This window comes from Narcine bancroftii, chromosome 7, assembly GCF_036971445.1.
Source record: "Narcine bancroftii isolate sNarBan1 chromosome 7, sNarBan1.hap1, whole genome shotgun sequence".
Classification (NCBI taxonomy): domain Eukaryota; kingdom Metazoa; phylum Chordata; class Chondrichthyes; order Torpediniformes; family Narcinidae; genus Narcine; species Narcine bancroftii.
Window position 1 is genome coordinate 24,162,347 of NC_091475.1, and position 24,773 is coordinate 24,187,119.

At 45.3% G+C, this 24,773-nt stretch overlaps 1 protein-coding gene across 3 annotated transcripts in view; it reads left to right on the top strand.

Annotated features, from left to right (window-relative positions):
- Window positions 1-24,773, top strand: part of trappc10 (trafficking protein particle complex subunit 10) — an 83,568-nt gene that overhangs the window by 38,865 nt on the left and 19,930 nt on the right. For all 3 annotated transcript variants that reach the window (XM_069889126.1, XM_069889127.1, XM_069889129.1), the window contains exons 10-18: window positions 4,079-4,155; window positions 11,951-12,042; window positions 12,870-13,010; window positions 14,438-14,550; window positions 15,053-15,567; window positions 17,083-17,224; window positions 17,762-17,920; window positions 18,950-19,188; window positions 21,077-21,177. In XM_069889126.1, coding sequence (XP_069745227.1) covers window positions 4,079-4,155; window positions 11,951-12,042; window positions 12,870-13,010; window positions 14,438-14,550; window positions 15,053-15,567; window positions 17,083-17,224; window positions 17,762-17,920; window positions 18,950-19,188; window positions 21,077-21,177 — 1,579 coding nt within the window. The remainder of the gene's footprint in view (window positions 1-4,078; window positions 4,156-11,950; window positions 12,043-12,869; window positions 13,011-14,437; window positions 14,551-15,052; window positions 15,568-17,082; window positions 17,225-17,761; window positions 17,921-18,949; window positions 19,189-21,076; window positions 21,178-24,773) is intronic.

Sequence of the window (24,773 nt, forward strand, 5' to 3'; positions counted from 1 at the left end):
GGGACTTCAACCTGAATTTGGATTCAAATATGGACAAAACTGGGAAAAAAATTAACAGAAAGAACAAAGTAACCAAATTTATAATTAAATCGATGGAAGAAATGCAACTTTTGGATATATGGAGGAAACAACACCCAAAGGAAAAGGTGTATTCATATTACTCGGCTAGACATAAAACATACTCAAGAATAGACCTATTTCTGTTATCAGCTCGTATGCAAGATAGAGTGAAAAAAACAGAACATAAAGCTAGAATACTATCGGACCATTCACCCTTAATATTGACAGTAAAGTTAGAGGACATCCCTCCAAGAATGTATAGATGGAGATTAAACCCCATGTTACTTAAAAGGCAGGAGTTTAGAGAATTTATTGAAAAACAAATTAAAATGTATTTTGAAATAAATACGAAATCAGTGGAAGATAAGTTTATACTATGGGATGCAATGAAAGCATTCATTAGAGGGCAAATAATAAGTTATGTAACCAAGATGAAGAAGGACTATAATCAGGAAACAGAGCAGTTGGAAAGGGAAATAGTAAATATAGAAAAAGAATTAGCAATGAAGGAAGATACACTAAAAGAAGAGAATTGGCAGATAAAAAAATAAAATATGAAACACTACAAACATATAAGGTGGAGAAGAATATAATGAAGACAAAACAGAAATATTATGAACTAGGTGAAAAAACGCACAAAATCCTAGCATGTATCTTTCTCTGCTATATAAAGTTCACTGTTTGACCTGCTGAGTTTCCCCAGCATCGTATTTTTACACCACCCCTTACTCCCAGTCAATTCTCTCCTCTGTCCCATCCTGGTCTGTGCTCCTTCCCTTGCCCATTCTTCCCTTCTCCCCTTGACAATTCTTCCCTTCTCCCCTTGCCCATTCTTCCCTTCTCCCCTTGCCCATTCTTCCCTTCTCCCCTTGCCCATTCTTCCCTTCTCCCCTTGCCCATTCTTCCCTTCTCCCCTTGCCCATTCTTCCCTTCTCCCCTTGCCCATTCTTCCCTTCTCCCCTTGCCCATTCTTCCCTTCTCCCCTTGCCCATTCTTCCCTTCTCCCCTTGCCCATTCTTCCCTTCTCCCCTTGCCCATTCTTCCCTTCTCCCCTTGCCCATTCTTCCCTTCTCCCCTTGCCCATTCTTCCCTTCTCCCCTTGCCCATTCTTCCCTTCTCCCCTTGCCCATTCTTCCCTTCTCCCCTTGCCCATTCTTCCCTTCTCCCCTTGCCCATTCTTCCCTTCTCCCCTTGCCCATTCTTCCCTTCTCCCCTTGCCCATTCTTCCCTTCTCCCCTTGCCCATTCTTCCCTTCTCCCCTTGCCCATTCTTCCCTTCTCCCCTTGCCCATTCTTCCCTTCTCCCCTTGCCCATTCTTCCCTTCTCCCCTTGCCCATTCTTCCCTTCACCCCAAGCTTTTAATTCAGAGACCTGACTGATTTTTACTCACACTTTGAAGAAGGGCTCAAGCCTGAAACATCAGTTATATATACTTACCTCCTATGGACTCTGCAAGACCTGCTGAGTTTCTCCAGCATTTCTGTTCTTACTTTAATCTATCTGAGTGTTGTTGATTTACTCTCTGCTTGATCTCTTCCCTCTGGAGCGTTGGGTGGTGCAAATCCCTTTCAACCTTTCCTCATTAATGAGAGTTTATTTCAAATACTTAATCACAGGGTGCAGGGGCAACGGAAATTTCACTGCAGCTTCCCAGTCATGTCGACACATCACAGCAGTTTATGTCATTGACACAAGTTGCCACAAAGAGGAACAAAATAAATATCAAAGTAGGAAAATAAATATGTAATTTTCACAGTTGGCCACTGTGTTTTAACAAAAAAAGCTACACCATTTGTGCAGACAGATCTTTTGTTGGTTCAGAGTAGTTTAGGGTGAGGGTAGTACAGGGAGGTTTAAGAGCTTGCTAAGTGTTGGATAAAAATTGTTCTTGAACCTAGAAATGCTGCACTTTAGGGTTTTTTATCCTCTGCCCGAAAGTAGATTAATTTTATTGTCATGTAATAAAAACATTGTCACATCACATGAAATTGCCTTTAGTCTGCTGTCAGGCAGACAGATTCGCCAGCAGAAATTGTCTGTAGCACCCTTTACAGTCAGAGAAAGAGAAGCAAAAGAGAGTTCCCTCAGAGTCATTGAGTGTCCGTGGATTCACCTCCAGTGCTTAACGCAGCCTCACAGAGTCCAGTCCAAACCACTGGCAACTCAAGCTCCAGATCCAAACCTCAGGGCTCTCGGCACCCTCTCACATCCTGGTTCCAACTCCTGGTACCCCTTAAGCCAGTCTCCAGCAGTCCGCAACCTGGTGTAAATCCCTTGACCCCAATCGCCAGCTGCCCACAGCCTGCATGGGTTCCTAGACTTGAGTTTTCAACTGCCCACCTCCTGTGTGTTATTCAGCCGCAGCACCTCTCATTGGTCTGCCACTGTGGACACAATCTCATGGATCATCTCCTTTGCTTTTTCTCCTGCCTTGCGCTAGTCCTCCGCTTCCCCGGAGTCTGCAACAGCTCGTGGCTGCTGCCGATCCTAGACGTTGTCATCTTGGGCGCAAATCCTGAAGATGCAGGAATTCAATAAAACAACTGTCAGCTCCTTTAACAGGCCATTTAAAGCCTGTAAGGAGTTGACTGTAGTCAAACAGGGCGGTTGGACTCTGTGGGGGAGTGCTATGTCTCCCATATCTGCAGTTACGGCAGTGCCAACATTTTCTGTTGGTGAGAAGAGGTAGTGACAGGGGTGATGTCTAGGTTTTATACATCTCTTCATCAAATGTATTAAGTCTTCACACTTCAGTCAAGTTTCTGCTTGACAAACTGATGAAATGGGTTTGAATTCCACCCAGTGAAACACAAAAGTCTGCAGACACTGTGATTGTAGTAAAAAAACAGAAATATGGAGGAACTCAGCTGGTCTTGCAGCATCCATAGGAGGTAAAGACATAGAGAATTATCAACATATTAGGGTTGAGGTCATAGAGCATAAAGTTGGTTACACATCTTTACCTCCTTTGTGAGACCTGCTGAGTTCCTCCAACATTTTTGAATACCATCCAACTCTGCAGCTGTGGAATTTAAAATCTTCTTTAGTTGTCTAAATGTGGGTATTCAGTACTGAGGCGTTTGGATAGGCTTGGCTTGTTCCTGATAAAATTAGCGTAGCGGTTAGCGTAGCGGTGAGCAAAACACTATCATGGCACCAGCGACTGGTGTACAAATCTGGCACTGTCCGTAAGGAATTTGTATGTTCTCTCGATGCCTGTGAGGCTTATCCCCCAAGGGCTCCAGTTTCCTCTCACCCTTCAAAATGTACTGAGGCTTGGGGTGTCATGGGCTTGTGGTCTGGAAGGGCCTGTTTGTTACCGTGTTGTATGTCTAAATTTAATTTAATTTTAAAGTGAGAGGTATTCTGACTGTTTTTGCATATTTGTCACTTTTACCTGGTACAGCGAGAAGGGTTCTTTTGCGAGCAGACTAGATGGTTATCTCTCACATTTCGTGTAAAGCAGAAGAACAAGACCACAATTACAGAGTATCAATTTCAGGGTTGATGTGGAGTAGATGTTTCCACTTCTGAGAGACTTTGGGGCCTGAGGGGCAACTTTACCACTCCAAGGGGGTGGTCTGAATTTGGAATGAGTTGCCAAAGACAGTCAAAACCCATTTGGACAGATATAGGAAGGGTTTAGAAGGATGTGGACCAGATGCATGTCAACGGGACTAGCCCACAATGTCGACTTGGTCGGCATGGACAAGCAGGGCCTGTTCTGTGCTGAGCGACTCTGTGACTCCAATCTAGAACGAGGCTTGACTAGGGGAAAATATTGTCCATTTAGGTTCTCTCCCTCGAAGACCATAGGAAGCAGAGGGTGTATGCTTGAGGCAAATCTGAAGAGATTCTTCATGATCAAGTGAGTGAGTGGAATGGAGAGTGTTTTATCATCCCAGTGAGGGGGCTGCAATCCCGGGGGAGGGGGTGTATAATTCCGGGGAGCTGGCTCATGGAGGGACTTCATGCAATGGGCAGCTATTCTAACAGAAATTTTTCTGTTCACTTGCAGCCAACAGCCCACAGAGCCCCTACAAGACCCTGAATGAGGCGTTGTCATCTGTGGAGGCCTTTGAGAAGCACTACTTGGTAAAACTGTCCTCCGGGGCTCCCAGACATGGAGTTGACCAAGGCTCCCGGGGCTTGGGTTGCTGGGGGAGGGGGTGCTCCCGATTCACAGGTGAGGCATGCAGGGGGCTCCTGCATCCTGGTTCCTGCACTAGCATGTCAGAGAGGGGCTGCAGGGATCTCCTGACCCTGGCATGCAGGGGCTCCTGGTTGGGGAGGGGAGTTGTTTCCTGGTGATGGTGGAGCCCTGGGATTCTGGGTCTACGAGGATGCTCCTGATGGGGGTGTTCCCAGGTTGCAGGTGAGGGGGGGGAACAGGGGATTCTGACCCTGGGCTGCTGAGGTGACAATGCTGAGGTTGTGATCCACATATGAGGGTCCTGAGCCTGATTCAATGAGTGCTGATGTCACCAAAACCAAAAGCTGTTAGTTGACTTAAGGAAGGGAAAACCAGAGGTGTACGATCCAATGATCATTGAGGGAATCAAAGGTGGAGAGCACAAGCAAATTAGTTCTTGTAAGTCACTATCTCAGAGGATCTTTCCTGGACCCAACACACTAATGGCGTCGTGAAGAAAATATGTCAGTGTCTCTCCTCAAAAGTTTGTGGAGCTTTGTTATGACATAAGAAACCACGGCAAATTTATACAGACATGTGGTGGAAAGTGTACTGACTGGCTGCATCACAAAATGAGCGTAAAGCCCAAGACATCACTGGCAAAGCCCTTATCGCCATCGAGAATATCTACGGGGAATTGTGCTGTCGGATAACAGCAGCAATCTTCAAGCATCCACATGTTCTGTTCTCACCCCTGCCGTCTGACAAGACTCACATCACCAGGTTCAGGAACAGCTGCTCCCCCTCCACCATCAGACTCCTCAACAACAAACTCAATCAGGGACTCCTTTGGGGAGTCACGTGATGGAGTAGTGGTTGGTAGGAGAATACCAGCTCTCTCCAGAAAAGAAGGAAAAAAGTGAAGAAAAAGCAAAGCCCCAGAAACACAAATAACAACAAATAAAAAATAAAGGTGGAGAGAAAATGGCACCTAAGAAAGAAAAGCCAAAAGCAACGGGATGAAAAGAAGAAAGAAAGACACCGGAAGAGAAAGGTGAAGGCCTTACCTGCACAAAAAAACAGGGACCCGCCATGGAAAGAGGAGCCCGCTCCCCGAGGTTAGTGGAGACCCCGCAGGGTCGCGACCCATCGACTGCAGGACTGCAAAAATGGCTCACGGAGCCAAACAGGGGTACGCAACTGCACATGACAAAGAGAACACCAACGGGAGGGGGGACCAGCTGTGGAGTTTCACTCCACAGCACAAACAGGTGAGAGATGCCCGACAGCAGGGCTCCCAGCTGGAAGATAAAGAAAGCAACGGGAACGGGAGGGGTGAGAAAGAAAAAAGGAAACTAGAGACACAACAGATAACCAGCCCAGAAGAAGAGGACCAACATCAAGAAACCATAGAAAAAAAATACCCAACAAACTGAGACAAGCAGCTCAACAAGAAAGTCAGAAGAGACACAGATAAAAGGAAGAGAAATAGAAGACACAAACCCAAGAGCAGACACAGAAGGAGAACACCAAGCTCTGACAGAAGAATAGGAGGTAAAATGAATGGACAGTACATAGATAAAAAAAATTTTCAAGAACAAATGAAAGCATTAAAAGAATGGTTGACACTGGAATTTAGTGAAATGAAAAGAAAAATGAAAAGTACAGAAGAAAAAGTAAGTAGAATAGAGCTGGTCAGAACAGATATAGAGAAAGGATTAGAAAATGTGGAAGAACGTGTAATGGCAGTAGAAATGGGAGTGAACGACTTAAAAAGAAAATTTGAAGAAAGTGACAAAAAAGTTAAAGAAACACAGGAGTTGTTAGCTCAAAAGATGGATATAATGGAAAACTATAATAGGCGAAACAATAAAAAGATAGTGGGCCTTAAGGAAGATGAAGAAGGCAAAGATATGAAAGAATTTATAAAAGAATGGATCCCAAAAGTCCTGGGAATGCCAGAAATGCAGGAAGGAATGGAAATAGAAAGGGCACACAGAAAATTAGCCCTGAAACCACAGTCACAACAAAAACCAAGATCCATTTTAGTAAAATTTCTGAGATACACGACAAGAGAAAATACATTGGAGAAAGCAATGAATAAAATTAGAGAAAACAAAAAAACTGCTGGAATACAAAGGTCAAAAAATGTTTTCTACCCAGACTAAGTTTTGAGCTCCTAAAGAAGAGGAAGGAGTTTAACGCAGCAAAATCGATCCTATGGAAGAAAGGCTATAAATTTATTTTAAGATATCCAGCGGAGCTTAAAATAGTTATCCTGGGGCAGCAAAACAGTTTGTTCTCGGATCCGGAGAAAGCACGAGAATTTGCAGAACGCCCGCAAGACAGAAGAAGAGATGTAACAAGAACAAAGAACGACGACAAACTACATATAAAGAAGTAAAAATAATGTATAAATAAGAACTAAAGGAGGGAAAGGGAAGTAAGGGAGAAGGGGGGGGAAGAGGAGGGGTTAAAAAAACAATAATAAATTAAAAATAAAAAGATAAAGAGAAGAAAAGAGGGGGAGCTTTGTTGTAATGTGAAGATAAAAGTCTTTCTGGAGGGGGTTGGGTGGGAGAGAATAACAGTCACTGTGAAATCAGTTGACACTTGCGAATGGGTTCGCAGTCCGAATGGAAAGGGGAGTTGTGGTTGCCCGGCAAGGGACAAGGGGTGACTCAGAGGGGGGGGGGGGGGACACTTGGGGTTAAGGGAATTTTAGATGTGGGAATGGTTGAAATATTTTATGTTTTAGAAGTGTTGTCATACAGTGCGTTCAAAAAAAGAAAACTAAGAAATAGAAAAGGGGAAAGTTGGTGGTGAGGAAGCAGAAATGAGATGTTAACAAAGTATATGGCCATGTTGAACTATATGACTATAAATATTAACAGAATACATAACCAAATCAAAAGGAAGAGGCTATTAAATTAATTGAATAAAGAAAAAATAGATATAGCATTCGTGCAGGAAACGCATCTAACTGAAGTGGAACATAATAAATTAAGGAGAGACTGGGTAGGGCACGTAATGGCAGCATCATATAACTCAAAAGCCAGAGGTGTAGCTATATTAATCAATAAAAATGTACAATCAAAATAGAGGAGGAAATAATAGATCCAGCAGGGAGATATGTAATGTTAAAATGTCAGATATATTCAGAACTCTGGAATTTGGTAAATATATATGCACCTAAAGAATAGATCAAAAGTTTATGCAAGATTTTTTTTGAAGATTGTAGTTATGCAGGGGAATATATTGATAGGAGGGGACTTTAACCTTAATTTGGATTCAAAGATGGATAAAACTGGACAAAAGACTAGCAGAAAGAACAAAATAGCCAAATTTATGGTTAAATCAATGCAGGAAATGCAACTTTTGGATATATGGAGGAGACAACACCCAAAGGAGAAGGAATACTCATATTATTCGAGTAGACATAAAACATACTCAAGGATTGACTTGTTCCTGCTGTCAGCCCATATCCAAAGGAGAGTTAGGAAAACGGAATATAAAACTAGATTGTTATCTGATCACTCACCCCTGTTATTAGCAATAGAACTGGAGAACATCCCACCAGGAACATATCTTTTCTCTTTGGCTTGGCTTCGCGGACGAAGATTTATGGAGGGGGTAAAAAGTCCACGTCAGCTGCAGGCTCGTTTGTGGCTGACAAGTCCGATGCGGGACAGGCAGACACGGTTGCAGGGGAAAATTGGTTGGTTGGGGTTGGGTGTTGGGTTTTTCCTCCTTTGCCTTTTGTCAGTGAGGTGGGCTCACTCACCCCTGTTATTAGCAATAGAACTGGAGAACATCCCACCAGGAACATATAGATGGAGATTAAACTTCATGCTACTTAAAAGACAGGATTTTAGAGAATTTATTGAGCTCCAAATTAAAATGTACTTTAAAATAAATATGGAATCAGTGAAAGACAAATTTATATTATGGGATGCAATGAAAGCCTTCATCAGAGGGCAGATAATAAGTTATGTAACTAAGCTGAAGAAGGACTACAATTGGGAAATAGAATAGCTGAAAAGAGAAATAGTAAGTACAGAAAAAGAACTAGCAACAAGGGAAGATACAACAAAAAGAAGAGAATTGCCGAACAAAAAAATAAAATACGAAACACTACAAATGTATAAGGTGGAGAAGAACATAATGAAAATAAAGCAGAAGTATTACGAGCTAGGAGAAAAAAAATGCACAAAATACTGGCTTGGCAGCTTAAAACAGAACAAGCTAAAAGGATGGTATTGGCATCAAGGAAAAAGGACAAACAAATTACATATAACCCATCAGAGATCAATGAAAACTTTAAGGAATTCTACGAGCAATTATACCGAACTGAGAATGAAGGAAAAGAAGACAAAATAGATGAGTTTCTAACTAAAATTGAACTGCCAAAATTGCAAGAAGAGGAGCAAAACAAATTGATAAAACCATTTGAAATAGAGGAGATGCAAGATATATTAAAAAAGCTACCGAACAATAAAACGCCTGGGGAGGACGGACTCCCAATAGAATTCTATAAAACATTTAAAGAGTTACTAATTCCTCCTCTCCTGGAAGTAATGAACCAGATTGAAGAACCACAAAACATGCCAGATTCATGTAAAACAGCAGTGATTACAATAATGCCAAAGATGGGGAAAGATCCACTAACACCAGCATTGTATAGACCAATATCTCTACTTAACTCAGATTATAAGATAATAGCAAAACTATTAGCAAACAGATTGGCCGACTGTGTACCAAAAATAGTAAAACTCGATCAAACTGGATTTATTAAGAAAAGACGGACAATATCTGTAAGTTCATTAACTTAATCCATGCAGTACATGGAAATAAGACACGAACAGTGGTTGTTGCTTTAGACGCAGAGAAAGCCTTTGACAGGGTAGAATGGAATTATTTATTCAAAGTATTACAGAGGTTCAACCTACCAGAGAAATATATTAATTGGATTAAAGCATTATATAAGGGACAAGTGGCGAAGGTAACAGTCAATGGATATATATCGAACCAATTTAAATTAAGCAGGTCAACTCGGCAGGGATGTCCGCTATCTACCTCACTGTTCTCTTTAGCAATAGAACCATTGGCAGAATTGATAAGAACAAAAAATAAAATAAAAGGGATAAAAATAAAAGTGAAGGAATATAAAATCAGTCTATTTGCAGATGACATCATAGTATACTTAACAGAACCAGAATTATCAATAAAAGAATTACATAAGAAATTGAAGGAATATGGAGAAATATCGGGGTACAATATCAACGCAAATAAAAGTGAAGCGATGCCAATGAATAATGCGGATTTCACAAAGTTTAAAGCAGAATCACCATTTAAATGGCAAACACAAGCAATCCGATACCTAGGTATTGGACTAGATAATAATCTAGGCCATCTATACAAATTAAATTATCAGCCATTAATGAAGAAATTACAAGATGACTTAGAATATTGGAAAGATTTACCACTAACACTGATGGGAAGGGTAAATTGCATTAAAATGAATATCTTCCCAAGGATACAATACCTATTTCAATCGTTACCAATTTCCTTAACAGACAAATTCTTCAATGAGCTAAAGAAAATAATAAGGAAATTCTTATGGAAAGGGGGGAAACTGAGGATAGCGCTAGATAAATTAACAGAATGGTACATACAAGGTGGTTTGCAGCTACCAAACTTTAAAAATTATTATAGAGCAGCACAATTAAGATATCTATCAGATTTTTATCAAACAAGGGAAAAACGAGATTGGAGGATAGAGCTAGATAAAATAGGGGAGAAGGTACCAGAACATATACTTTATAAGTGGGATGAAAAACTGGTGCAATATAGAAGTTCCCCAGTACTGCACCATCTGCTCAACATTTGGAAGAAGATTCATGTAGAAAGGAAAAAAAACAAATTACCAACTACCAAAATTATTATTGACGTAAAATCAACTAATCCCTTTCACAATAGATAACCTTTCCTTTAGAGAATGGGAGAGAAAAGGGATTAAAAGATAGAAAATTGCTTTTTGGGAAATAATTTATCATTTGAACAAATGAAGTACAAATATGGAATAACTCATGGTACAATGTTTGCATACCACCAACTGAAAATCTACTTAAAGGACGAACTGGGAAGCAGATTGAGATTACCAGAAGGAAGCAGCTTTGAATATGTGATTACAGACACAATGATGATTAAAAGATTTATAACAAACATGTACATCAAACTGCAAGAGAAAGAAAATGATGAAATAAGCTATAAACCCAAACAAAAGTGGGAACAAGATCTAAACATAAAGATAAAAAATGAAATATGGAAAAAGCTATGCTCCGGAACTAAGAGAAATATAATAAACACGAGGTTAAGCATGATACAATATAATTGGTTACACAGACTATATATCATGCCCCAAAAGTTAAATAAATGGGATCCAACGTTATCAGATAGATGTTTTCGCTGTAAGAAGGAAATGGGAACAACAGTACATGCAATTTGGGCATGTGAGAAAGTGGAAAAGTTTTGGGAAGATCTAAATCAGGTATTAAATAAAATCACAAAAAGCAACGTACCAAAAAATCCAGAGATCTTTCTTCTAAGTAATATAAGAAGTAAAGAATTAGGCCTCAAACTGGATGAAGCACAAAAAAGATTCATTATGATAGCCTTAGCAGTAGCAAAAAAATGTATAATGTCAACTTGGAAGTCAGAAGAGAGCCTGAGAGTACAGCAGTGGTACATAGAAATGAATAAAGGTATTCCATTGGAAAAAATAACATATAATTTAAAAAATGAAGCCACATTATTTGAACAAATTTGGGAACCGTACATGGAACACAACAGAGAGGGCCTACCGCGGATCTCCACCCCCTAAAATGATAGAATGAGAAGAAGATGAAATGAACTGACCCAGTGTGTAAAAATAGATGACACAATTTTCTTGTTTATTTTAATTTTGTGATGACATTCTTTAATGGGTTTATTGTATTGTATATGTGGAACGTTTAATGGGTTTGGAGGGGTTTGGGAAGTTGGGAGGAAAGGAGGGGGGAGAAAGGGGAGACAATGACTTGTATTCAAGAGGGAAATGTATGTGTGTATTTTGGTTAATATGGTTCATAGTGTGAAAAATAAAAAAATTTAAAAAAAATTCAGGGACTCATTTAAGGACTTTAATGATTTTTTTTCTCTATTGCACAGTCAGTTTGTTTACATTTCTTTATTTGTTTACATGTTTATGTTAAGTACAGTGTTTTTGCATTACCAGTAAGTGGTAATTCTGCCTTGCCCGCAGGTTAAAGAATCTCAAGTTTGTACGTGATGTCATGTATGTACTCTGACAATAAATCTAAGTGAGCAGAACCTTTGGGTCCTGGCTAGCCAAGGGTGTCAGCCTCCACCTCCCCTGCACCCTGACCACCGGCACTCATCATTATGTGGGATTTCCTCTCAGAGGCTGGATCATTAGATCAATGAAAGTTGGGGAGAAATAAATATTTGTAAGATCAAGGAATGGAGGGTTATGGGGTACTGGCACAGGTGGAGATGAGGCCAATGAAGATGGGCCATGTTCAATGGCAGGGCAGGTCTGAGGGGCTGTGCCCACTTGTTCTTGTAACCTGGAGTCTGGGCATCTCATACCTACTGTGTTGTGGGTCGGAGAGGTTACACGCAGTGTGGGCTGAGCTTGCGTCTTTGCCAGCCAAAGGCTTCTTGCCCTTGCTCACAATTTTCTCAATTGCCTTGCAGGACCTGTCAGATGCTGCGATTGACATGTTCAAGACCATTGGCCGGTTCCGCTCTGCACAGTTATTGGGAAAGGACCTGGCTGATTTCTACATGTATGTACACAGACACTACTTGTTCCATTAACCTTTGTGTGAAGAAGGTCCTTTTGTAAATTTTTATCCCCTCATCTTAAACCTATGTCCTCTGGTTTTAGATTTCTTTACCCTGGGGGATAAAGACTGAGCATTTACCTTATCTATGTCCTGTGATTTTATAACCCTCAAAAGATCACCATTCTGCCTCTGATGCTCCTGTGTGAAAAGTCCCAGCCAATTCAGTCTCTCCCTATAACCCAGTAACGTTCTTGTAAATCTTTTCTGTACCCTTTCCAGATTCATGATCTCTTTCCTATATCTAGGGAAGGCTGACTTCCCAACTTTTATATTCCTGCTCTGACTGATGTTACTGCACTATCTGCTTGCATGGCCACTTTCAAGGAGCTATGGATGTGCACTCCAGGTTACCTCTGTACATTCCTGGTCCTGGGGGTGAAAAAAAAAACAAACTGGAGGAACTCAGCAAGTTGAGCAGTCTCCATGGGGTGTGCAAGGACTTAGTCGAGGTTTTGTATCAAGAGCCTGTCAATTGCAAACAAACCTTTTGTTTGTAATCTTCTCAAATACCTTGGAAAATCCATGTACATAACATCCACTGCATTATCTTTGTCGATTTTTTTTCCTAATTAAAAAAACCCAGTCAGATTTTTATTCAGTTGAGCAGGTTTTCCTTCACCAACTGGTTCTGCTTGAAAAATCAAACTTGTTCTTTTGCATGTTTACTGTAAAAAACAGAGCCGATTGCGACAGAATCTGATGTGTTTCTCTGTCTCCCCACATGAGCTGTGCCCCCAATTTTAGTGAGCTGCTAGTTGTTGTTTCAGGCAGAAAGGTGAACCAGAGAAAGCAGAGGGTTACCTGCAGGAGGCACTCAGCACCTATCTGTCAGAAGGCTGGCCTCTCCTCATTGCCCACACCAGGAAACAACTGGCGGAGTGTCAGAACCGACTTCAGCAAACGGAGAAGTATCCTTCAGCAACGTGTCCCCTGCCTGCGCACAACATCAACAACCATGGGTCCTTAATAAGACTAAGGGCAGAATTATGCTGTTTGGCCCATCATGGCTGATAAATTTTCCTCTTAACCCCATTCTCCCTCTTTCAACCGATAACCTTGGCATCCTTACTAACCTTATCAACCTCTGCTTTAAATCTTTCCAATGACCTGGCCCCCACAGCCATATGTGGCAGTGAATTCCACAGATTCACTAGCTTCTGGCTGAAGAAACTTCTTCTCTGTTTTTCTGCACAAGTGAGTCCCGTGGACTGTTTCTGCTCTGTTTTTGTCCACTATGCACAGTATTTGAACTTTTATCAACAATATCTCTGTACATGCTTTCTGTATATAGTCATCGGGTTACTCAGCACAGGGACACGTCCTTCAGCCCAACTGACCCAATTGTCTACCTGACCTTGTCCCATTTGCCTGCGTTTGGCCCGTATTCCCCCTAAACCTTTCCTCTCCGTGTCCCTGTCCACCACCCCCTGACAATGGAGCTTCTTCCCTCTCACTTTTCAACTCTGGTTCAAGTGGGGATAAATACTGACCATTCACTTTATCCACGCCCATCGCGGCTTTGTAAACATTTCAGTCTCTCCTCCACCTGTTGCACTGGAGGGAATGAAGACCCAGCCTATCCAGCCTCACCCCGTCACACAAACTATGCAGCCCTGCCAGCATCCTGGTAATTCTCCTCTTCACCCCTTCCACGTTACTGTTATGACTGGATTTATGATGGTATGAAGGTGAATGGAGAAATGAAATGAGGGAATCCCCTCAGCCTCCTTTGCTCCAGCAGCCCGTTCAGTCTTTCTGTATTTTTACTGATATGCCTCCTGTCTGCTGCAGGGGCTTGTTTCATTAGAAAGGGGATGTGAGGTATACATTTTCCTCCCCATAGAGAGCAGTTGGTATCTGGACTGAGCTGCTGGAGGAGGCGGTGGACATTTCAGGGCACGTTGATGTGTCCTGAATGAGCAGAAAACAGAGGAATGTGGAGTTAATGCAAGCAAGTGGGACGAGTAGCAAGTGTGTAGTGCAGTTAGCAAAGCAGTTAGCGCAATGCCTTTACAGTGCCAGTGACCATGTTTTGAACTTGGAGCTGTCTGTAAGGAGTTTGTACATTCACCCCATGTCTGAGTTGTTTTTCCCCGGGGGCTCTGGTTTCCTCTCACCCTTCGAAAACATTCGTGGTTAGTAGGTTAATTGGGCTGCATGGGCTCTTGGGGCGGAAGGGCCTGTTACTGCGCTGTATGTCTTTCTCATACAGTTGGATAAGATGGTGGAGTGTGCCGTCGGGTCTGTTGTGTTGTCCAACCCTGTGATGACGAGGCAAGGGTGGAGTGCTGTGTACCTTGCTAAAGCTGGGATTACCCTTAACCCAGCCTGCCAGCTACCTCCAGACGAGCAGTCTGTTGGCAGCAGACAGCTGCCTCCCTGACAGAGAGCGGACTCATTTCTGCCAAGAGATCCTGAGGCTGGCCAGGCAGTCGGCTGGTGACCAGGGTGAGCCTACCCTACTCCTGCGTCACACTGGGCAGCAATGGGGGAGGGGTGGGGGTCAAGGAGGTGTGGCGGGGTGGTTCAACTGGCAGCTGGTCTGCCAGCAGGTTGGGGATGTGACAGATGGGGTGGGGATGTGGTGGGGAGGCTGTGTGTGTTGTTGGGGTGGAGGGAGTGCATGTGCATGGCAGTGGTGGGGTTGGGGGGTGGGGGGTGCGCGCGGTGGGGGGATGTGTGGAGTGGTTGTGTGGGGGTGGGTGGGGGTGTGGAGTGGGGGAGGTGTGAGGGGGTGCAGAACCTCAGCCTTGTTCTGTCTCTGGATGATCAGGCTGGAGATGGTGGGAGAGTGTGATGTGGCTTTCAGTTCCAATGGGAGCAGGGCTGAGGTAAGGTTTGGATTTGGCTGTGCATGTGGTTCGTAGGGGTCTGGACTCTGATAGTGCTCTGTGCACTGGCTTCGCAGCAGTCAGTCTGCAGTGGGTGAAGGGTTTTGCTCTGTTTCCAGTGGAACAGCTGCTGCTGCCGATGCAGGGCTTTGCCCAGCTGAGGAGCTTGCGATTCGAACCAGCGGGGGCGGTGGTGCACGTAGGTGGGGACCTCACCTTGGAGCTGACCATATACAGCCTCATGCCCATCCCTGTACCCCTGGACTACTTCTCCATCCACCTGCACTTGGCCAGCAACAAGGACAATGTCAAGAGGAGCTCAGAGGTGGCAGGGAAGGGCCGGAATGCCACTGGGATCATTGTCTTCCCCAGCGAACCCACAGGCCCGTGCTGTCCCCGCACCAGTCAGCCGGGTATTGAACTGTACGAGCTTCATGACCGGAGTCCCTCGGACAACTCACTCAACTCCAGCGGGATTATCTGCAAGAATGTCCACCTCCTCCTGCGGAGGCAAGGAAGCAGCACATCCATTGAGCGCTCTGCAGGACTGGTCCTGGAAGACAGCGCCCACACCCTGCGCACCAGTGTGGTGCTGCTGCAGCCGGGACTCAACACTGTTCTCTTCAAGACCCAGGCCAGTGCTTACACAGAACCTTGACTGAATACTCCGTTAGCACTCACTTCCCTAGTCCAAGTGTGTGTGGCAGTGGCACATTAATGCCTTTTCCACTGGCACCTTATCCCAAGAATTAACTGGGACAGGGACCAGTGGAAAGTGTATATGTGGGACCTGTCCCCCAATGATGGTCGGTGTGTGTGGGACCCGTCCACCAATGAGGGTCGATGTGTCTGACACCCATCCCAAGTGAGGGACAGTGTGTGTGTGTGTGGGACCATCCCAAGTGAGGGTCAGTGTGTGTGGGACCATCCCAAGTGAGGGTCAGTGTGTGTGGGACCATCCCAAGCGAGGGTCAGTGTGTCGGACCTGTCCCCCCAGCGAGGGTCAGTGTGTCGGACCTGTCCCCCCAGTGAGGTCAGTGTATGTGGACCTTTTCCCCAGTGAGGTCAGTGTGTATGGGACCCGTCCCTCCCCATTGAGGGTCAGTGTGTGGGACCCGTCCCTCCCCATTGAGGGTCAGTGTGTGGGACCCGTCCCTCCCCATTGAGGGTCAGTGTGGGGGACCCGTCCCTCCCCATTGAGGGTCAGTGTGTGGGACCCGTCCCTCCCCATTGAGGGTCAGTGTGGGGGACCCGTCCCTCCCCATTGAGGGTCAGTGTGGGGGACCCGTCCCTCCCCATTGAGGGTCAGTGTGGGGGACCCGTCCCTCCCCATTGAGGGTCAGTGTGGGGGACCCGTCCCTCCCCATTGAGGGTCAGTGTGGGGGACCCGTCCCTCCCCATTGAGGGTCAGTGTGGGGGACCCGTCCCTCCCCATTGAGGGTCAGTGTGGGGGACCCGTCCCTCCCCATTGAGGGTCAGTGTGGGGGACCCGTCCCTCCCCATTGAGGGTCAGTGTGGGGGACCCGTCCCTCCCCATTGAGGGTCAGTGTGGGGGACCCGTCCCTCCCCATTGAGGGTCAGTGTGGGGGACCCGTCCCTCCCCATTGAGGGTCAGTGTGGGGGACCCGTCCCTCCCCATTGAGGGTCAGTGTGGGGGACCCGTCCCTCCCCATTGAGGGTCAGTGTGGGGGACCCGTCCCTCCCCATTGAGGGTCAGTGTGGGGGACCCGTCCCTCCCCATTGAGGGTCAGTGTGGGGGACCCGTCCCTCCCCATTGAGGGTCAGTGTGGGGGACCCGTCCCTCCCCATTGAGGGTCAGTGTGGGGGACCCGTCCCTCCCCATTGAGGGTCAGTGTGGGGGACCCGTCCCTCCCCATTGAGGGTCAGTGTGGGGGACCCGTCCCTCCCCATTGAGGGTCAGTGTGTGGGACCCGTCCCTCCCCATTGAGGGTCAGTGTGTGGGTGGGATCTGTCCCCCCATTGAGGGTTAGTGTGGATGGGACCTGTTTCTACCCCCCCACCTCCAGTGAGGTTCAGTGTGTGTGGGATCCGTCTCCTATTTGGGTTATTGAGTTCGGTTGAGAACAGTAAAGACCAGCTGTTTTGAATGAGTGTGTTATCTCTGTGATTTGTGTTGTTTTGTATCCAGGCTAAGGATACGGGCACCTACACACTGCGGCAGCTGTCTGCCTCTCTGGGCTGCGTCCAGTTCACCCTCTCTCACATCTACCCCATTGTTCAGTACGAGGTTTACTCACAGGAGCCACAACTCAAGGTGGAGCCCGTGACTGGTGAGTACCTGACCATAAACCTGGCTGGCAGTCCTGGTCAGTGGGGAGGGGAGAGGCATGTTTCAAAGTGGGTGTGGGGAGGTCTCTGTCCCTGCCCACCCTGGATCCTGTCCACTTTGGGACCTGCAGTGGAGATGTGCTGGGGATGCCACGCCACTTTCAGGCGATAGTTCCCAAAACTGCAGACTCCCTCTCTTTCCTAAAACTGCAGACTCTCCCAAAAATGAGTCAATTTTCTCTGATGCTGTGTTGTTTTATCACGGGGGGGGCGGGGGGGGGAGGGTTACAACCTTCCTTCAGTTTTGTGTATAGCATGAGTGATGGTTGGCCTGAAAGGGACCTCACTGGGCAGTCAGCCCGTCACTGGAATAGTTTCCCGGAGACTGTGTAGCCCTTTGAGCCAACACCACCATTCAATACAATCGTGGCTGATCGTTCGACCTCCGTACCCTCTTCCCTTTGATCTCTCTTGCCACATCCAACTGCCTTTTGGATATTTTGAGATCCAGAATTCTATCCGTGCTCTCTCTATTCCAGATAATCTCCTAGCTGGCATCTCTCAGCGGGTGAAGTTTACGATACACACAGGCCATTACACAGTGAGGAGTGGAGACGCACTGCAGCTGAGTATCACCGACACTCTGCCTATCCTTCACTCTGCAAGCACCACTGCTCTTGTATCCACCAACAGCGGGGGTAAGTTGGTCAGTGCCCGAAACACAGAGCTCCAAGGGGCACTGTTACAATCCTCACCGTTACTGGCCCAAGTGAAAATGGGAGGAGCTGTTGCCATCCATAAGATGTATGGGTAAATTATGTCTTGTTTGGGTGCCTGCACTGTTAGTTCAATGTTGCTTTCACACCGGTGATGGGCCAGGAGCACAGATTGACGATGCCGTACACCTTACCAACTCAAGCTGGACAACTTTCATGTAAGTGTCCGCACTAGGTCTCAACCTGGCTGGCAGGTGACTGGTGAGCTCTGTCCCCAGGTACAGCTCACTCAGTCACAGGGACTCCTGCTGGGGCTGGGCTGCAGAGGAAAAGGCAATCAATACAAAAGAATCGAGGCAAAACAAAAGTCTAGACACCAAGGTTGAAGTAAAAACACAATGCTGGAGAAACTCAGCAGGTCAAACAGTGTACATAAAGATACACAACCAACGTTTTAGGCTTAAGCCCTTCATCAAGGAGGATAATTGTCCACCAGTTCCCACTGTCTATCGGGGTAGCTGCATGGACTGTGGGTAAGGGGACCCAAACCTTCCTCCCCCCACTTCCCCATCAGTTCAGACACCCCCCCCACTTTGCAGAGAAACCAGTGTTTCCTCTTGCCCCAGAGCAATCAGAGGTGGTTCTGAATTGTGGCTTGATGTAGAGAGGCTGGAAACAGGACTCAGCCCCTATTGGATGTCGTGCACCGTGCCCAGCCCCTGCTGACTTTACTTGGTGGGAGAGGAGAATAGAGTGTGTCATGGAGGTAGGATGGGTCCTTTCATATGTTGGTAGCTTTCCCAAGGTAGCGGAGGGGAGGTTGGCTTAAGTGGTGGTCTGAGTTGTGTTCCCAGCATCTTCCTCCTCCCCAGACCTCATGGAGGGCATTCATCTTTCCAGTAATATCTCTCGTTTCCTCAGTCTGCCCTATAAGTGTTTGCTCTAAGGCAGAGGGAATATCACTCTGTATTTAACTTTTAGAGTATTCACAACAGGTTTTGTTTGAAACAGACAAACTGTCGGAGGCTCCGTTAACCATCCAGTCATCCGGCAAGATCACCAGCATCAGTCTGCCTTTGGCTCCTGCTTATCATCTCATTGAGTTTGACCTGCACGTCATCTGCCACATACCTTCCACACTGCCAACGCCCCCGGACTCCGAGAAACCCAGTGCTGATGTAAGGGGAGCCCGCAGAGGCCACGAGAAAGCTAAGCCAGAGGTCCCCTGCATGACTTCCATCGACCAGAAGGTGCGGAGACATTCCTGTGCCAGTGATGGGCTGGTAATACCTGTGGGCTTGCTAGCTGGGATGCCACAGTGGACGTTCACTTTTATTTGTCTCCTGTCTGGTATAGTGAGAACGGTTCTTTCCATGAGCAGTCTCGCAGGACAAATCTAATGTTCATGCAAAAGTACAACAAAGCATAACAAATAGTGTTCAGTGTCACAGTGAAATGAGTAAATCACACCAAGCAAGGGCAGTGTGAGAGCACTGTTGTGGGTTCATTCAGGAGCCTGATGGCTGCAGGGAACAAATTGTTTTCAAGCTTGTTGTGCACTTCCACACTTGAGCCTTCTCCCCAATGGGAGGAGGGAGTGTGTCCAGGATTTGATGGGTCCTTCAGTGTGTTAGATTCAAGATTTCTTTATTGCCATATAATTCAGGTTTAACCTCTATTATAATGCGCTCTGTGATCTGGAAACTCCCATGGTCTGGCACGTTTTGAATCTGCCGTTGTTAGTACAAACTCCTTACAGACAGCACGGGATTTGAACCCCGGTCCTGACCACTAGTGCTGTAAAGATTGAATCTGCCACAATCGGGACCAGGGTTAGTGTCCTGTGATGTCTGTAAGGAGATTGTGCTAATAGTGGCAGATTCAACCTTTACAGTACTAGTGATCGCGACTAGAATTCGAGTCCTGTGCTGTCTGCGAGGAGTTTGTACTAACTTCCTCATCACTGGTGCTGTAAAGATGTTGCGCTAACCGCTACCAAAGTATCATTTCCTGTTTTAAGCTTTGTTCTACCTTTGGTATGTTTACATCGGGGGTTACCTTAGGGGTCAATTTCTGTTCTCCGGCATTTTTAGTGGTCCGGCAATGGCCAGGGCCCAAAGTCGTGCGATTAAAGAGGTTCAACTTGTTGTGCTGAACCTGTAATATTACATAAGATTGTCTTCTGCCTGCTGTAAGGCAGACAAAGAAGTGCCATGAGTATTGCTTGGTGCCCCTTATAATAAGAGAGAAAGAGAAGCAAAAGAAAGTCACTTCAGAGTCGCTGAGTGTATGTGAATTTGACTCCAGCGCTCCCGTAGCCTCTGCAGCCACACAGACTCCTGTCTGATCTATTGGCAACCTGAGCTCTAGGTCCAAACCTCTGACACAATCAGGAAGCCTTCAGTCCCCGACATCCTTCGGGAGGCCTTTTTGCCCACAGTAACCTTTCAAATCCTGGCTCCGATACCTGGTTCTCATGAGCCCGCAGACTGTGTGGGTCCGATACCTGGTTCTCATGAGCCCGCAGACTGTGTGGGTCCCGGCACAAGATGTAAATGGAATCCATGGAGGAGAGGATTTGTGTGATGTTCTAAGCTGCATTCACCACCTTCTGTGGTCTTGAGCAGAGCTGCTCCTTTCCCTTGCTTTGATGCACCCTATTGGCACCCTGGGTGGTGACCCCCAGGGTGCCAATGGAGGACGCCTCACAGGGTGCCAATGGAGGATGTCACACAGGGTGCCAATGGAGGACGCCACACAGGGTGCCAATGGGTGACACCTTGCAAGGTGCTTCTGAATGACAGTATGCCGATGGGTGACACCACACAGGGTGCCAATGGAGGACGCCACACAGGGTGCCAATGGGTGACACCTTGCAGGGTGCTTCTGAATGACAGTATGCCGATGGGTGACACCACACTGGGTGCCAATGGGGGACAGGGTGCTGAATGGGGGGCACCAGTCAGTGCTGATGAGTGACACCACACAGGATGCTGCTGGGTGACTCCGCACACCCACCCTGTGCACAGTATGTGGACACTGCCACTTCAAGGGCACCCTCAGAGCACTGGGGGTGAAGAGGGTGGACTGGCTCCCTGTTCCAGCACATTGGTAACCTTTCCCTCTGCTTGAATCCAGATTTCGATCGACTGCCCCTGGTCTATTTACTCCACATTGATCTCTCTGACGTTCGAAATACCTTTCAGTGCCAGCCACTCACTGCTGTCGGCGGGGAGACGGTATGTCTGCTCCTCTCTCTGTTACTGTTGTCCAAGTGGAAAGCTGAGCTTCCCTGAAGGCACATGGCCAGGTTGCCTTCATCAGGTGGGGCATTGAGTACAAGACACCCATCATATCACTGTGTGTAATCCAGGTTACCCCATTATTGGAAGGATGTGGAGGCTTTGGAAAGGGGGACAAGAGAGGTTTACTAGTTGTTGCCTGCTGGATCGGAGGGTGTGCGTGTGGGGAGATTTTGGACAGACTTGGGTTGTTTTCTCTGGAATGTTGGGAAGCTAAGGAGAGACCTGATGGGTTTAGAAAATCATAAGGTATCGATAGAGTAGGTGGTCAGTCTTTTACATCATGGGGAAACATGGAATACTTGAGCACATAGGTTTAAGGGGGAGGGAGGGAGGGACACTTAAAGGAGATATCATGTCAGAAGTAGACCCATTAAGTCCGCCCCGCCATTCGATCTTGAGCTGATCTATCCACCCACTCAGCCCCACTCACCGGCTTTCTCTACATAACCCTTTTTTTTTTAAATTTTTTTTATTTTTCACACCATAAATCACATTATCCATGATATACACTATTTATTTTTCACACATATACAGTGACTTTTTCTCCCCCCCCCCCCCCTTCCTCCCAAGCCACCCCCCCACCCCCCCCTCTCATCCATTTTAGGTATACAATCTAGGTTGCATTAAGCCAGTCAGACAATGTTGTCATTCAACAAAATTACACCAGAAATTCTACTGAGTCCATTCTTTTCTTTCCTTCTCCTTCCATCAACTTAGGTAATGTTTGTCCCCGGTAGGTTTTCGCTATTGTATTTAATGTAAGGCTCCTATACTTGTTCGAATATTTCAATATTATTTCTTAACCTATATGTTATTTTTTCTAATGGAATACATTTATTCATTTAAATTTAGTAGTTTCTTCCTTTTAATTTGGTTATGTATTCCATTAATATTTAAAGTCATATAGTTCAGCGTAGCCCTTTTATATTTTGTTTATCTTCTCTTTCCGTTTTTCCATCATTACCTTTCCTCCTTTTCCATTTCTGTTTTCTTATTTTCAACTCTTTATAAGACAACATTCCTACAACATCCAACATTTTCCTTATTCTCCTATTTCTATCTTATTTATCCCCAATCTCCCCTTCACCTCCTGAGTTGTCCTTTATCCCTTGTCGGACAACCACACCTCCCCTCTCCATTTGGATTTGCGAATCCACTCGCAAGTGTCAACTGATTTTGCAGTGACCGCTATTTCCCCCCACCCCGCCCCCCCAGAAAAGATTTCACTTTTCATATGTCACAAAGGTCACTCTTTTAATTCCCTCCTTATTCTCTCTATTCCATTACCTTCCCTTATTAATTCTTGTCTATACTATCTATATTTTCCTCTAAGTACAGATACATTCACGTATGCTCATTGTCTCTATTCACTCTTATACCTCTTTACCCGCATACATATCAATCGTGATCATTTTTACTCTCATTACTCGTCTTCATCCCTCAGTCTATTTTTGTCTTTACCCACATACATATCAATCGTGATCATTTTAACTCTCATTACCCGTCTTCCTCCCTCAGTCTATTTTTGTAATTGTTCTGCAAATTTTCGTGCTTCTTCTGGATCCGAGAATAGTCTGTTTTGTTGTCCTGGAACAAATATTTTCAATGCCGCTGGATGCTTTAGTATAAATTTATACCCTTTCTTCCATAAAATCGCCTTTGCTGTATTGAACTCTTTTCTCTTCTTTAGGAGTTCAAAACTTATATCTGGATAAATGAAGATTTTTTGCCCTTTATACTCCAGTGGTTTGTTGCCCTCTCTTATTTTTTCCATTGTCTTCTCCAGTACCTTTTCTCTTGTAGTATATCTTAGGAATTTTACTACAATAGATCTTGGTTTTTGTTGTGGTTGTGGTTTAGAGGCCAATACTCTATGTGCCCTTTCTATTTCCATTTCTTGCTGTAGTTCTGGACATCCTAGGGTCTTAGGGATCCATTCTTTTATAAACTCCCTCATATTCTTGCCTTCTTCATCTTCCTTAAGGCCCACTATCTTTATGTTATTTCTTCTGTTATGGTTTTCCATTGTATCTATTTTTTGAGCTAGTAGTTCTTGTGTCTCTTTAGTTTTTTTATTAGATTTCTCCAATTTCTTTTTTAAGTCTTCTACCTCCATTTCTGCTGCTACTGCCCGCTCTTCCATCTTGTCCATTTTCTTTCCCATTTCTGTTAAGGTCATCTCCATTTTATTTATTTTCTCTTCTGTGTTGTTTATTCTTTTTCTTAAATCCTTAAATTCCTGTGTTTGCCATTCTTTAAATGACTCCATGTATCCTTTAATAAGAGCAAGTATATCCTTTATCTTGCCTTTCTTTTCTTCTTCTATTTCACTGTACTCTTCCTCTTCCTCTTCTTCTTCCTCTGGGTTGGCCATCTGTTGTTTCTTTGTTGCCCTTTCCTCCTCTTCTTTCTTGTTTCTATTGTCTTCTGTGGTCTCTTCTTGCTGCAGGTGTTCTGCAGCTGTTGTTGCCGGCTGTGGAGATCGACTCCCCAGCTGGTCCCCCCTCCCGTCGGTGTGTTTCTTTTCATTCGCATCGCGCATGCGCGATACTTCGCGCATGCGCAGTTGCGCACTTTTACTCGGCTCAGCGAGCCATTTTTGTAGTCCATTATTTACCGACCTGAGGGAGCGGGTTTCTCTCTCCGCAGCGGGCCTCTTCGGACAGGTAAGGCCTTCACCTTTTTCCTCTTTTGTCTCCTCTTCCTCTCTTCTTACCGTAGCTTTCGATTTTTCTTTTTTTGTCGCCATCTTCTTTCCACCTTTATACTCACTTTTCTGTAACTTTTATTTCTGTGCCTTTGTGTTTTCCTTTGTTTTTCCCGACTTTTCTGGAGAGGGCTGGAGTTCACCGTCCGGCCACTACTCCATCACGTGACTCCTCCTCCTCTACATAACCCTTGATGCCCTGACTAATCAAATACCTGCCAATCTCTGCCTTAAATACACCCAACGACCTCACTTCCACAACTTCCTGTGGCAACAAGTTCCACAAACTCATGACCCACTGGCTGAAGACATTTTTCTGCATCTCTGTAAAAAATGACGCCCTTTTATCCTAAGGTTGTGCCCTCTTTTCCTTGATTCCCCTACCATAGAAAACAACCTTGTCACATCTCCTGTGTCCAGGCCTTTCAGCATTTGAAATGCCTCCATGAAGTCCCCCCTCAACCTTCTGTACTCCAATGAGTACAGCCCAAGAGCTGACAATCGTTCCTTATAAACTAACCCTTTCATTCCTGGTACCATTCCAGTAAATCTTCTCTGAACTCTAAAGCAAATGAAGATTTACAAGACATGTTTTCCACAGTGATGGGTACCTCGAGTGGGCGGCCGGGAGAGGTGTGTAGCAGGCACGTGAATAGAGGAATAGGGGCCATGTACAGGGCTGCGCTGAACTGTGCCAGGGGTGCCATACCATGCCAATTTGTTCCAGATGAGAGGACTAGATCAGGTTAACCCAGAGTCAGAGAATCAGTGACCAGAGAAAATGGGTTAAATGTCAGGGCAATGGTGGAGGGGGGGGAGGGGA